This window comes from Ambystoma mexicanum, chromosome 6p (assembly GCF_040938575.1).
Source record: "Ambystoma mexicanum isolate Mex_15411 chromosome 6p, UKY_AmexF1_1, whole genome shotgun sequence".
Taxonomy (NCBI): domain Eukaryota; kingdom Metazoa; phylum Chordata; class Amphibia; order Caudata; family Ambystomatidae; genus Ambystoma; species Ambystoma mexicanum.
The window spans coordinates 268465864-268480696 of record NC_090935.1 but is presented as its reverse complement, the minus strand read 5'-3'; the positions used below and the strand labels follow the sequence as shown (position 1 = coordinate 268480696).

At 42.4% G+C, this 14833-nt stretch overlaps 1 protein-coding gene across 5 annotated transcripts in view; it reads right to left on the bottom strand.

Annotated features, from left to right (window-relative positions):
- The window catches only part of DCC (DCC netrin 1 receptor), a 1439988-nt gene that overhangs the window by 111104 nt on the left and 1314051 nt on the right, over window positions 1-14833 (bottom strand). For all 5 annotated transcript variants that reach the window (XM_069626983.1, XM_069626984.1, XM_069626982.1 and 2 more), the window contains exon 19: window positions 11723-11830. In XM_069626983.1, the coding sequence (XP_069483084.1) occupies window positions 11723-11830 (108 nt within the window). The remainder of the gene's footprint in view (window positions 1-11722; window positions 11831-14833) is intronic.

Sequence of the window (14833 nt, the reverse complement as noted above, 5' to 3'; positions counted from 1 at the left end):
GAAAACATAGTACCAACCAGGCTCAACACAACATATTGTTCAGTCATAGATAGAACTTCAGTCACACTACAATAAGCAGGGATCACGCTGCGATCATACCCTCTTATCACCACACTGTATTCACTTCAACACACACAACATACATCATCTCAACTCCACACAATACGGTCACATGGTGGTTCTTTCTTGCTCGCCATTCAGATTTCCACTACTGTGTGTCATTCATTGCTTGAGGGATATGGGGGATACACAACAATGCGAGTGGTTAAGCTACAAACTGAGAGATTACTATAACTGATCACTGGAATATTGACCATTAGAGAACGCATCTATACACAAGAGAGAGGCAGAGAACACCGGGTCCAATGAACAGCTGAATAGTGTAGAACACAATGAGACACCCCAAGACCCTGAGAACCTGCTGTGTCGATTTGAGATCCTTAACAACAGTGAGTTCAAGAGAGTGAACGTTGTGTAGAGAAGCGGCAAGCACACTGCACATGACAAAAGCATCCATACACAATAAAAAATAAAAAAATGGCTCGAATGTGCATCAACAGTTTAGGAAAGTTTTCTATGCTTCTGTAGGGATGAGGCCATCTACACCCGAGACAGAATACCACAACAAACATAGTTATCTCTGAGAATAAACAGTTCTCAACACATCTTCAAAAAACGGTTCTATAATAATTATACAATATTGACCCGACAGACAATATCGTTCAGTACTAGAGCCAAATAATTGCTGACTTGTCGGAGCTCAAATCTGCCCCTATGATAGACCCAAATGTCTACACCATGGATGCTCCAATTTCTAAAGATGGTGAGGGTGATTGGTTATTTATAACGCACTTAATACCCAGAGGTTTCTAAGCGCGGACACAGGGATTGAACCTGTGGCACTCAGCGTCATCTTGCTTCCAAGAAGAGCACGTTGCCCCTGAGCTATCCTCCCAAGACGGAGAAGAGATACAGGTCCTAATTTACAACCTGTTTTTCAATAGGATTGCACCATTGTAAAATGCCTTTGTAAACCAGACTGGGAAACTGAAACAAGTTCAGATTTTGTATCATTCCCCTCCTCCTTACACACAATTTGGGAGTTTTAAAATGTCAGGAAGGCAGATAGAACGTAGTACGTAGCACAGGTTGTAGAAATAAATACACTGAAATCCCCGAACAACAACCTGAAGAGGATATTTTATGGGGCAGTAGCTTTTTGATTTATCAAAATGCAGAGCTAAAAATTGCTTTTGCCAGGCACTAAACTCTTATGTCACATCAAAAAACATAGTAAAAAGGCTTTGATAAATATTCGGACTGGATATTTTGATATTATTATGATTACTGTTATTATTATTATGAGCACACATGGGAGTGATGGCAGCCAATAGGATGCTAAAGACATGGGCTGGAACTGCCAGTATATGCTGCCTCCGGTGCCACTCCTCCAAGCTGAATTTTGTGCCGCCAACACCCTAGGTCTCCACATCAGACTAATAGTGTTAACCCCCCATTCCTAGGGCTGAAACAGGAGGTAAAGGCTTAGTGCCCTCATTATAAGTCCTCGCTTCGCTTGGGCCGATAACATTGACTGCCGGTCTGTTACCCCACCCTGTTCCAGTCATTGGAACGCAGTCTAACGCTCTATTAGAACATTGGAATGTTAGCATTTTCACTACAAATCATACAATGACAAAGGGCAATAATTAAGCAATAGGCCCCGAGCAGGGGGGGCATTACCACTTCAGGTAATGCCCCAGGATCACATAGTTACAGGCTTGAGCGAAGTGACTTCCAAAATGTCCCTGAATTTCCACACATTCCTCTAGTACGCAGTGTTCTGCAAGTCACAACATATCTGAGGAATGAAGAACGAAACACACATTTGTTTTTCCTGCTATTTCGTCTGTATGATGCATGCAAATGAGACATAAAGCCTGCAAACATCTAAGATAAGTATCTTCATTTAGACCATTATTCACTAAGAGATGATGATTACTGTAATGGGGAAGATTATGGATTAGAATCATTTAATTGTTATTCTAAAACAAATTGCATTATTTGGAATGATCCCTTAATTAGTCTATGATTCAATGTATAATATTTAAAAATAATTGCCATGCCAGTTATGCATTCACTTGCCATCAGCTTGAATATCGTTATTTTAACAGCATGTTAATCTGACTGTGCTTCACAGACAAGAGTGGCGAACAGAATACAGAGCAACAATTATACATGTTCCTATAGTGCTGCACTGTATTCAGGCATAATGGCTATTGGCAATTTCCTATTACCCCAGAGAAGCTGTGATGAGCTGAAGGAGATTTCTAAGAAACGTCTGCATTAAGCTCAATATTAATCATTCAGATAATTAAACAAACTTCAGATAAAGTGTGTTTAGAGAGCTGAATTCTAAGTGTCTTGCTGTAGGGATGAGGCCATCTACACCCGAGACAGAATACCACAACAAACATAGTTATCTCTGAGAATAAACAGTTCTCAACACATCTTCAAAAAACGGTTCTATAATAATTATACAATATTGACCCGACAGACAATATCGTTCAGTACTAGAGCCAAATAATTGCTGACTTGTCGGAGCTCAAATCTGCCCCTATGATAGACCCAAATGTCTACACCATGGATGCTCCAATTTCTAAAGATGGTGAGGGTGATTGGTTATTTATAACGCACTTAATACCCAGAGGTTTCTAAGCGCGGACACAGGGATTGAACCTGTGGCACTCAGCGTCATCTTGCTTCCAAGAAGAGCACGTTGCCCCTGAGCTATCCTCCCAAGACGGAGAAGAGATACAGGTCCTAATTTTGCTGGTGTTGCTGGTGAAAATGATCAATAAAAACACAGAGGTCCAAAGAGAAAAACAAAGCCAACATGGGGAACGTTGTATGCTATTGCAGTACGCCAGGAACGCCGTTATTTTATCCAGTCTAAAATATCAAAATCAAATCAGAATGTTCAAATTCCAAGCCTCAGTATCAGAGACTTCTTGATATTTCCCAGAATCACTTCATGGCACATTTACAATAAGGTAATGGGTTGCACATTCTAACTCGAAGGTGGGCCAAACCACTCATGAAACAATTCTGTCTGGCTTGATCGGTGGCCCCGCTCTCTCGGCCTTCTGCAAAGATTTCCCCTGTATCTGATGCATCCTCCTAAGTACTGATAGGATTGTGGTGTTTAGAGCTTATCAGTTAGATGCTGTGCCACCTCATTTGGCTACTTGTTGTCTGCTGCATTTGCTTTAACACCTTAAACATAACCCATCATGCTTATAATGGGACTGTTCCTCTCTTTGTCAAGGATGAGATCTATCTAATTTCACATAATGAAGATTAAGCTTGGCCTTACTGTTTACGTTGCATGAATCAGGACACATAGGCCAGGGTGCCCGTCTTTTCAAGTTATTACTTAAGCAATAGGCCCTGGGAATGGGGGCCATTACCACTTTAGGTAATGCCCTGGGGCCCATAGTTACAGACCTGAGTGAAAAAAGGGCCTTAACGAAGTCCCTGGGGCATTACCTAAAGTGGTAATGCCCTCCCCTGCGAGGGGCCTATTGCTATTAGTACCCCGGCCCATAAAACTGGGTGCTAAAAGTATTTTTATTGTGTTCTGAAACGCTCCAGCGTTTTTTTTTTTTTAAATTGACACCGGGGAAAATAGAAACACGTCAACAAAAAAATGGCTGCCATGGAAACAGGAGAAGGGACTGCATGTAGTCCCTTCTCTCTGTTCATGGTGCCCATTAAAAAAGTAAACAAAAAAATGGCCGCCATGGAAAGGAAAGAAGGGACTGCATGTAGTCCCTTCTTCCTTTCTATGATGGCCTATTGCAGTTCAGGAGCCGGCGCGCTGGGGTCAGAAGTATTCCCAGCGTTTCTGCTCCTGAAAATGTACTTCAACGAAGGTAAGTGGCACTTAGGGGCGGGGAGGGAATTCTGTGAATGGGAGGAGGGAGGAGAGAGGGGAAGTGGGACACCACTTACCTCCTTCCCCGGCTAGGGAAGATGGCAGCCTCTAGCTGCGAGGCTGCATGGAGCCGTGGGATTACTGCTGGTATTCCCCCCAATCCGAGCCTTCTCATTGGCTGAGAGGCTGCCACACACCCCACTGGGTACTAATTACTCTTCATGCTCAGTCTAACCATCCTGCCTTCAGCCATGCCTTGGAAACATGTCTTTTGTCTAGCTCAGCCATAAGCCTACACTTGTACAAAAGCACGCTCAGCAACACATATGCGAAGAGACCTTGGTGGTAATAAGTGCTATACATGCTAAACTTAAACTTAACCCCAACGGTGTGAATGCATATTCTATGTTTCTGACCAGAGCTCTGAAGCATCCTTCCCAGCAGCCTTTGCAGAGGAAATTAATCAGCACTGAACGCTAAAAGGGTTGCATTACAGCACAATAGTGTGTTCTTTGTGAAAACTAGGGGCCTGATTAACAACACCATATTACAATGGTGTAATACCATTAACAAAGCCTTTGCAAATCAGGCCCTCTATATTATTAGCTCCTCTGTATCATATGTCTGCCCTACTTTACACATTAAACCCATCATTAATTCATAATTAGTTGTACAGCAAAACACATGATGTGTTTTAAATACCACTTTTGTAAGCAATGTTTTGCCTTGCCCCCTCCACGGCCCTAACTCCATTTTACAGGTACCCTAGCTCAGTGAGTTGAGTGCTTGCCTTACACATTAGGTTATCACAAGTCCACGAGTTCGAATTCCAAGAGAGCTGGCTCAACCATTTCTTCTTGTAAGGTCGATACATTGAGAGCAATTCAATGGGTAAAACGCCTTTTTTTTACACTGCTTAGAACACTTGGGAACATGAACATATGAAGTTGCTTTGCTGGCTTGAACAGTGCGACCGTAGGCAACCGGCAGAAACAGTGACGTGCTTTCTGGACATATGTGTACGGTTCATTGGGCCCATTAATCACACAGAGATGATAGATGGTGGCCGATGAAGCGCAGGCGCTGCCCTTCGACCTGGACAAACTATTGTCACTGAGATGTCAGTCAGTCCCCGCCTCAAGGTGGAGCTGTGCTCCGAATTCCACGAAACCTGCTGACTCCCGCACACGGAACATTAAACATAGGTACCCCCGGCAGGCATGTACTGGACAGCAACATATTAGGAGAAAATGTGATTTGCAAAGTGTATGAACACGATATGCTGGAATGGGGCTGGTAAAACACTCTGCACATGGGTCTACAGTTTATTGTACAAAAAGAATGACATCCTTCATCTAAACTGAGAAAACTGATTGAGAAGACACACTGAATGAAAAACCTCATGAATGATATACATTTTTAAACAAAGCATAGCAATAATTGGTATCAGTGCGGTTCCAACAACTTAACCACACAGGGAATTTTGAAACCTGCATAATTCGTCTGTGTGAGTTTGGTGTTGGAAGTTACCTGTGCACTATCTGTTGACATTAGCGCAGGGGCACAAGGGTAACTAAAAGGGCAACATAATGATTGAAAACAGAAAAAAAGCATGTGTTAAGAATTCTGCATGTTAGTAGGAAAGTAAAGAAGATAGGACTCAACTGTATAAGAGGTTTTGCCGCAACGTGGGCCCTAGTAAGGCTTCTCTACACACTGACGATACTAAGAGGAATAGTGTGCATATCAACAGGGGCCAGATTACAGAAACATTGCACCGATGCAAGTGCAAAGTTGCACAGTATTAGCACTAGGACAAATGTTGACCGATTTCCAAGAATACTGTAACATATTGGAAAACCATTGCACCATGAGAAGTGCAGTTTGGTATAGGCTAAGCACCAGGGCAAAAAATTGGCCAAGTAAAAAAAAGATACATTTTCACTGCTATTTTGCACCAGGTCAAACTTTGCCCTAGCGCTAAAACCATGTCATTTTGTACTTGCACCAATGCACATTTTCTGTAATCTTTCCCTATCAAAAGCAGAAAAAATATATATTTGTTTGCTGGATTCAAATAGTTTAACCATGGTAGGTGCAGTTACAAATAACTTGCCTTTTTCCTACAGCGCCACTAGGTTGTTCTACTCTTGCCCCCATCATGCATTTAATTTCCATCTTCAAAACAATGGTGACATTCGACAACAGTGTAAAAAATAAAGACTTTGGATTTCCTGGAATGCTATGTGCAGCATTTTAGAAATGTGCATCCACTGCCACTCGGCTGGAATTATACTTATATCCAGGCAGAACCACAAATGAATGCACGCAATTTCGATCAGCACAAAAAGGAAGAGCTACGATGATTGCAAGTAATGGAAAGTTGCTGTTCCTCCGAGAGCAACATGGTGGTTAGCAAGTACTTGATTCTGAGTGTTTTTCAATGGGATTGCAACATTATAAAATGCTTCTGTGAATCAGGCGCTATGTCTCTTAAACAAATAAGAGAACCACAAGGGATAAGTCTGCCGTCCAAAACTACCCTTACTGACCCTACTACTATGAACACTAACTTTCAGGAGAGTGACTCCCTTCTCCCGAGGGTACTTCTAGTACCAGTTTTTAGTACTCAATCTACAAATAGCCTCTCGTGACTTCTTGAATAAGTTCCTCAATTGGGGTGTTGGACTTCCTCTCCTCTTTGGAAATACATCCTGGGGCTCTCTTAGCTCTAAGTTCTTGGCTGTGGATCTCAGAGTATCCTTGAAAGTCGATATTGCTTTGTTGGGCTTCTCTCCTGGGTATTAACAGTTCAGTTGGTTTTGATCTGCTTTACTGGGTATATGGTTCAATTGCCTAGTTCCTCTAAAAACTGTCTCATATCTCTCTTTCTCTTTAGTATTATATTGGTCTTGTACAGAATGTTGACTTACTTTCCCCCTTTCCCAGGCTATTTGTTTCCTTTCTTATTCTCGCTCATTATGCAGCTGTTGAACATTACAACATGTGTGCTTCCTTTGTTTCGAGTAAAGCTGTTTCATAATTTCTACTGAGATAGGTTAACTGTGCATTATAAAAGTTGACTTGGGTCCTGCCGGCCTTCCCATTCTCCCTGTTACCTTCGTTCTAGAGCCTTCTTCCTTTGATACCTTCTCTATGATCTTGAACAGCCAATGCCTTCTCTTCTCTGGCACCCATCTCCCCATGCTTTCCCGTTTCTTCAAGGTGTCTCATTGCTCTGTTCTGTGACTCAACACCCTGTAACCTTCTTAAGCAGGTGGTATTGCCAATGGATTATGGACCAGCTGTCCACCACAGATTCCCTTTGTGTTCTCACCACCACCTTATCCTGGGCTCCTGCCCTGTCGGTTTCTCATGCTTTGGGTCAGCCTTAGCCGTGGCACCCCATTCTGCAATGTGAAGTGAGTTTGAAACTCACAGACTTCCTGGTTTTGTTGGGTGTCCTGACCCACGTTTGAGCTATCATGCTGCAACATTTGGTGCTGTGGGCTTAGAAAATCCAAGATGGCCAAAAAGCCCACATGTACGCCAGAATAGGAAAACTGTGCAGTACTGGCATGGAAAACATCAAGATGGCCAGAACCTCCCAGAAAATGCACAGGGAAATGCATGAAGAATAGGCTGCCACCCATTTTTGCCTAAGTTGTGAGCACAGGAGAGCACTGCCTAAAACCACCATTGGGCTACCCACACAGTAGCCTGAAACCATTGGGAATGGCAATGCTGATTGCCGAAAGCAACCCAGAACTGTGGGGAATTCATTTTCTTAAATCCCAAAAATGGTTGCATTACCAGTACTCACCACTATCAGAAAGCCGGCGTTTTAAAACCACCAGACTTTTGTGTAAAACTGAACAAATGAAACAAAACCAGACCAAGGAAAGACTTGCTAAGAGGTGGATACAATGTAAAACTATATTCTGAAATGACTTGAAGGAAGTAATTATTTAATGTGTATGTAAAAATTGTAAGTGATTTAAACTGGGAACAAAAAAATGACATATAGCTAAAAACTGGCTTATAGAGATTCCAATTCTTCCTGACATCTACCCCCACAGGAGTTAAAACCTGCTCAGCCACTCTTCCCCTTGCCAAAAGGAGTTGTCACCTCTCTGATTAGATTAGGGGTGGAGCAGCTACAGGGAGTTGAACAAAGGCCTGTCCTGGACTCAGGCAAACGTTATATTGGGGGCGTCATAAAAGTGGATTCCTCTTGGCAGAAACGGGGAGGGGCAGCCCCCTCTGAGGACAGAATGAGCTTAAAGAAAGTGGATAGACTGGTTTCTCCACCATGTGACCTGGGAAGACACACCCCTGTTGGCCAGAATATGATTTTAAGAAAGATGTATAACTCATGGTGCGGACTTGTCAAAATTATCTAAATGATACCATAATTCTTGTGATTTTTCTGCCCACATTTTAAGAGGTTTTAGGACCCGGTGGTATGATCTGGGGGGTTACGAGCAGAAAAGAGGTTGTCACTCCAAATGTCTGCATGTTAAAAATCTGACACTTCATCAATTAATGTCCATACTCCTTGCGCACATGTGTGTAATTTTGGGTAAGTCCATAAGTAATGGAATGGTAATGGTAAGTAATGGACCATAAGGAATATATAATGTGCACATGTAATGTCAACAAATTGTATATCTGGGAAGGATGTATTTGAATCAAATACAGATTTGTGGGCAAACAGACCAGGGGAGGATCCTCTGACCCATAAAACCTACAGCATCACTCTGACTCACATTTCCTTCCCCCAATCATGGGAGAGGAGAGAATTGGGCCAATGACAAGTAGAGAGGGGCAGGTTTAGCTAGGCACAGGCACACACCCATTTCCAAAACACATAAAAAGAGACTGCTGGGACAGGTAGAGACATTCAAATCCAGTTGCTGCGGAGCGTTTTGCCGGACCACACAACATCCAGAAGATACCAGTTCCAGACTGACTCCAGCTACATACTCCAGAACCTAGAACTTATACTTTAGAACCTAAATCAGAGGCCTAAAACCACAAGCTGAGTTCTCTGCAGCAGGCCTCAAATCACTGCAAGCTACTCACAGCCGGGTGAGCTGCTTGAATCCCTTGCCAAGAACTTTTGCCAGGACCAGTGCAGAGATCCAGGAGCCGTGCAGAGACCGCTGTATCCGGACAGACCAGACGAGTGCCAGACCAGACCGTGCAGAACCGCAGACCCAGAGACCAGATCGCTGTGAAGTGCCACTAGCCTGATTGATCAGATCCGTGATGAGGTCCAGTCCTTCCAAAATATATTGTGAGTACTTAGGTCAGATTGTGACAGAAATAAGATCTTAGTTTAAAATAATCTAATCCAAACTATTTTAATCTAACCAGAACTGCCTCCTAGAAGTTGTCACTTGTCATTTTGTAAAGCTGCACCACTGTCACTTGTCAATTCTACAGCTGCATAGCTGTCACTTGTCATTTTGAGTTTACTTTAAATCCGAAAAACTACCTTTATTTAATCGTCCGTATCTCTGGAACCGTTTGGGCTACGAACTTGGTTTAACTTTCCTCGGAAAGCTTAGAATCTAAGCTTTCCAACAAGCCTAGAACCGACTACTCCTTATACTTATTCCGCAATCACGATTCACGCACTCGCGAATTTTACCGCGATTTGCGATTTGGTTAAAAATCCAGCCACGTGTAACCATCAGCAGTCATTTCTTTCCTTGCTAAAAATTTGTTTGCCTCTTAATCACCATCTCTGAATCATTGCTAAAGTGAGCCTGAACTTATCCCAAGTAGCTACCACTCCCCCTGAACCTCCTAAAGGGAATTAAAACAATTTTCAGCATATTTCTCACTTCATTGCCATCACCTTTTAAAAGCATTTTGGGCCTGTGTTTCAAACTTCTATCTGTGGTCTAAGCTTGCTGGGGTGAACTGAATTATATTTGATTGCATTCCTAAGAACTGTGTGTGTTACTTCCATCTCCTCACATTTCTTACATTGCATAGGGGAGAGGGGTGAATTGCCAGAGAAAAAGTGATTATATTATCTTTTGCTAAAATCATCTCAAGTATTTCTGTACTGCATTTTATTCCTCATTGCTTTTCCCTTGAAATCATAAAAGTATTTTTGCTACTTGATCCATCCTATACTAACTCCTCATTGATTATAAAGAAGTGTGCTAGTGTCAGATTACCCATTGTTGATCAACATCATATGTCTAAGTGTACTATCAGATATAAATTTATTATAAAGTGTGATATCTATATATTGTTGAAATTCTCAAATAAACCTTTTAAACTTGCAAAACAGAACTACTTCTTGGCTCAGTGGGGTCAGGGGGGTTCTAAGAGAGGGGTGTTATATATGGGTAGTCATCCAGAACTCATGAACTGGACATAAAGATATATCAATAAGGGTTTCCATTCAGTATCCCAGACTAGGCATTGACTTAGCTGTAGTGTTGAATTGAATCTTCTTACAGTTTCCATCTTCAGCAGAGTTTACGCAGATTGTGGCCTTCCCCGGCCTGAGTATGGGATCCTCTCTCTTCTCTCGCTCTTCTTCTCGTTTGTCTCTCACTGAATGCGCTTTTCCCATGAGATAACAGTAATTATTAGGAGTTTCTTCATCCCAGTCTTGATAATGCACAGTGTCTGGGATTTTAAAACATTCCATGTAGGAGACCACAGTGTGTGCAGCTTGAGGGAGTTCTTCAAGTAAACCGGAGTCCTTGTCCCCCAGGTGGGGGAAGTTTCTCTCGGTGAGGTCCCACTTGCCTCTACACTTAGGGAGGGTATTGCAGAGCAGGATCACCTCCCTAGCCTCACAGGAGAGGGGGATGCCTCATAGGTAGAAGGGACAAATTACCCCGATTCATCACAATTCTTTAACTTTTTGAGTTTCCTACCCACAAACTGACTTCACTTTGCTAAAACACCTTTCTTCAGACAGTGGTTGTACAGAATATGAACAACAAACTGAGGTGCAACCATTTGCAATATAACATAAATAGAATCATTTAATTGTGTACAGATGAAGACATTTCTTCTTAGATGGTAAATAACTTGATTTACTGCTGCATGGGGTAGACGTAAATCAACTCCGACATTTTGACAAATGGACTCTTTGTCAATTTGAACCTTCAGATTAGAACTGTAAGAGCATCAGGCAATTAAGATGGTGAAAATGTATGCCACCCATGAGTTTGTAAGCAAAGAATGACTCCATTTGAAAATAAAAATAGTAGTTGGGGTACCTTGTAAATTACCATTTGTTATCATGCATTATAAAAAAACCTTTCTGATCTACAACATTTAATAAAGTCTCCACTAAAGAGTGTGTGGATAGACAACATGAATATTGTGTGTCGCATGCTCAGTTAAACCTAATTTTGTCCTATTGTTCTAATGCACAACAATCTACCGGATGCCTCACAAACCATTTCCCCAACACCTCTCTATAGTACGTCATTGCTACATGACAAATTTGTACTATTGCAAGTGTTGCCAATGTGCTCATATGATGCAGCGTTTTGGAATGCAGTCCATGTAAACAGTCTGGCTGCTTCATCCTTATCATTCCAGTGAATTTATTAAGTGTGTATTTATTGTATATCAACTTCCATTTATTTGCTGAACTAGAAATTCATATGGGTAAATCCTTAACGAAGTCCAGTGAGCTGTTTTCCTCATGAAAATATGAACAATGAGGGAAAAAGCTGTACACTTTTAGATATTGGTACCAAAGAGAAACCACCTTAACGTTTTTGAAATATCACAACTCACCTGTAATTTTGCCATTGGCTTCCAGCGGAGGCTGCCAGCTGACAATGACAGCTCGAGGTTTCCCTTCTCGGGTGATTACTGTTAAGTCCTTGGGAGCCGAAGAAGGGGCTAGATAAGAAAAAGAAAGAATCTTGAGAAAAGGAAAAACACATGGCAGAGCCTCTACATCAAACAACCAATGGTGTTCATTGTTCTGTTAGGAATTGTGGAAGCATCCTCAGACTGTCTCTCCTCAGGGCATTCTCGCACACATTTAAGAAACACAAATCTCTACTTTAGATATTTAATTGACAAAATGCTCTTTGGTAGTTAGAGATGAGCAAGAGATGTTTGCAGTAACACATTTAAAAATATTTCCCTGAAGATATGATTCTAACCAAGCGTTTAGAAGTGTTGCTTTATTTTATAGTGTGAGGAATTTGACTGTACATATGGTGGACATGTGCTCTCCTGGGCTTTTTTGAAATGATAAAATAAACAGAATGATGGTAGACCAACATCAGAAAAATGCTTGGGGCTTATCCACACACATTTTTTATGATCACACTATGATAAAAGAATACACCTATGCACTCTGGTTGGACAAAGCCTATAGGCACAGTAAGCTGTCATAACTAGTTGGAATGGGGCAGCCAGGAGTGCACCATGTCATCTCCAGGAATAGGGAAGGCCAACCTTCCCCCAAACATGGCCAGCCTGATTAACTAAAAAAGTCCCCTTGGATCTGCCCTGTTCTTATGTTGGGCCCTGCAGCTTGTGGCAACAATTAGCATACCAATGGAGGGTAATTAAAACAGGGCCACATGGAGCCTGACTGCAGAGGTTAATGAAGGAGAGAGGAAACCAAACAACCTTTCACATGTAACTGTGACAACCTGATGCCAGCTCCTGCCCTCAGTATCATTGACATTGAACTGTCATGTCTGGGGCTGCTGTTTACAGTAAGCCGCCTAACTAGGGGGATCCCATTCATAAGGTACTAGAATGTAGTTTGAAGGAGCCAGAGAGTCTGGTCTCACTGCAGCCTCAAGGGAGACCTGCTGCTTTAACAGGGACCACATAGAGAGGGCCATGAACCAGAGAGACTCCTTGATCAACATCAGACAGGATGATGGGTGGGACTTAGTGTCACAAGGGAGTGTGGCTAGAGATCTTTCTGTTGAGAGAAGGTTTCCGCCATTTTAGTTCTGGGGAACACCTTGTTTCTGTTATCACCACCTTACCTTTCATGTTGCAAAGCACTCTGGTTATGACCTCACACATACAGGAGAATGTTGGTAGGGACCCTAGGATTGGTTCATTGAGGTAGGCTTAGCGTACACCAGTAGGCTACTTGGCTTTAAAAGTGGTTTGGAGCCCCTCTTTTGGCAGATCATCTGAAGACTTCACAAGAAGAAGGAAATAACAACTCATGTTTGGACCCTGGCTGGAGGTACAGTCTGCCTTACAGCTTTCGCCAGTGAAGGAAGGCCAGAACATCCAAAGAGTGAAAATAGACCCCTCCCCTTAACTTCTCCCAGGGAACAGAGGGAGATAAATAACCCAGAGGACCCGTCAGGAGCTCTGGAACCGGTACCCAGCCAGCACACTGCGGGCCCTGCTAGGCTCTGCAGCAGCAAGCTCCCTCGACTGGGAGGGCCAGGTCGTCTCTGAACCTACAACCAAGGACACGGAAGCTGCCTGCAACACAATAATCAGCATTGGTCTGTCCACCTTAAGGGACAACACAAGCCCATTGAAGAAGCTGGGAGAAGTGCCTCGACAAGCACCTACCGCCATCTGCCTTAAAGGACATTTTCAAGCCAGTCTTGTTCCTTGATACGCAAATTGACTTTTGTCAAGCCGCAGTTGCTGAAAGAAATCCAAGACGTCTCGACCAGTGGTCCAGAGTCACAGATCAGCACTGAGACAATGATTCCTGACCCAGAGCCACCATTTATGCCAGCCTGCAGCTGTTTGTCCAGCTTTGCTCACCAAACTGTCTTACCGCCTGGTACCCGCAGCTGACTCCCATTTCAAACTATGTCACAGAAGCTTGCAAAGCACCCTGAAGCCCACTCTACCTTGTCCAGCACCAAGGACATCTACAGCACAAGGTACATATTGGTTCTGGCCCCCTGGTCCTTCCCAGAAGAAGAAGACCAATTGCTCAGTTTGGGCTAAATCCAAGAAACCTTAAACTACTGTGCTTATTAACTATACCGACTACCCTCCTGTCAGTATCCAGAGTGCATCACTTTTCCTTCTTTGAAACTGTCTTTCCTCTGCATTCCTTTACATGGTGGGTTTTATATCGTAGTGTTGTTAGACTGTTGTGATTTATGAAGTAGATATTTGAATACAACCTTGACTGGACACTCCTTTTATCAATGGGTAATAATTGTATTTGCGCTGCGTTGCAACTAACCAACGATCCAAGACATATGGGAGATAAGCCTGCTGTACCGTCCACGTTACTAAAATTGGACAGGGAGGTTTATCATTTGCTTCTTATTCCAATCTTTTCAGGACCCTTCAGATATATTAGAGGTGTGGGGCTGATTGATGGTTTAGAAACCGATATTCACTCCTGGACCACTTGACGCCCTTAAGATGTTTCATCACACATAGCAATAAAAACTTATTACATGTGCTTCCTGAAATAATCTACTAGATACCAATATACGCCCCACACTTAAGTGTACTTTTTGATACAAACTTCTACCCAACAAAAATCCAGAATTTTCGTAATTCTGAAATGTCACATGTAAATATTTTTTTAAAAAATGTTTAGTGCACATATCCCCATTTCCCATCAATACGCCCGCTACATTTAATTTATCCGCCTGAATATCTGTTGCAATTTCACAACTACAGTGCAGTCAAACTTTCCGCTGGTACACTCTTGATTTAAAAGGAAGTACTCACTCTATTAGAATGTTTGTTATAATCAGAAGAAAAGCAGGAGAACACTGTCACTGGAGATACATAAGGTGATAGGTATATTTCTCTATTTATGCAATAGCACAGCCCATATTCGAACTATATATGGAATATTTCACATTTTTTCAAAAGAAACATTTGGATGCTCACAGAATAGAAGGAGCCCTGTAATTAAGTTGCTGATGATGG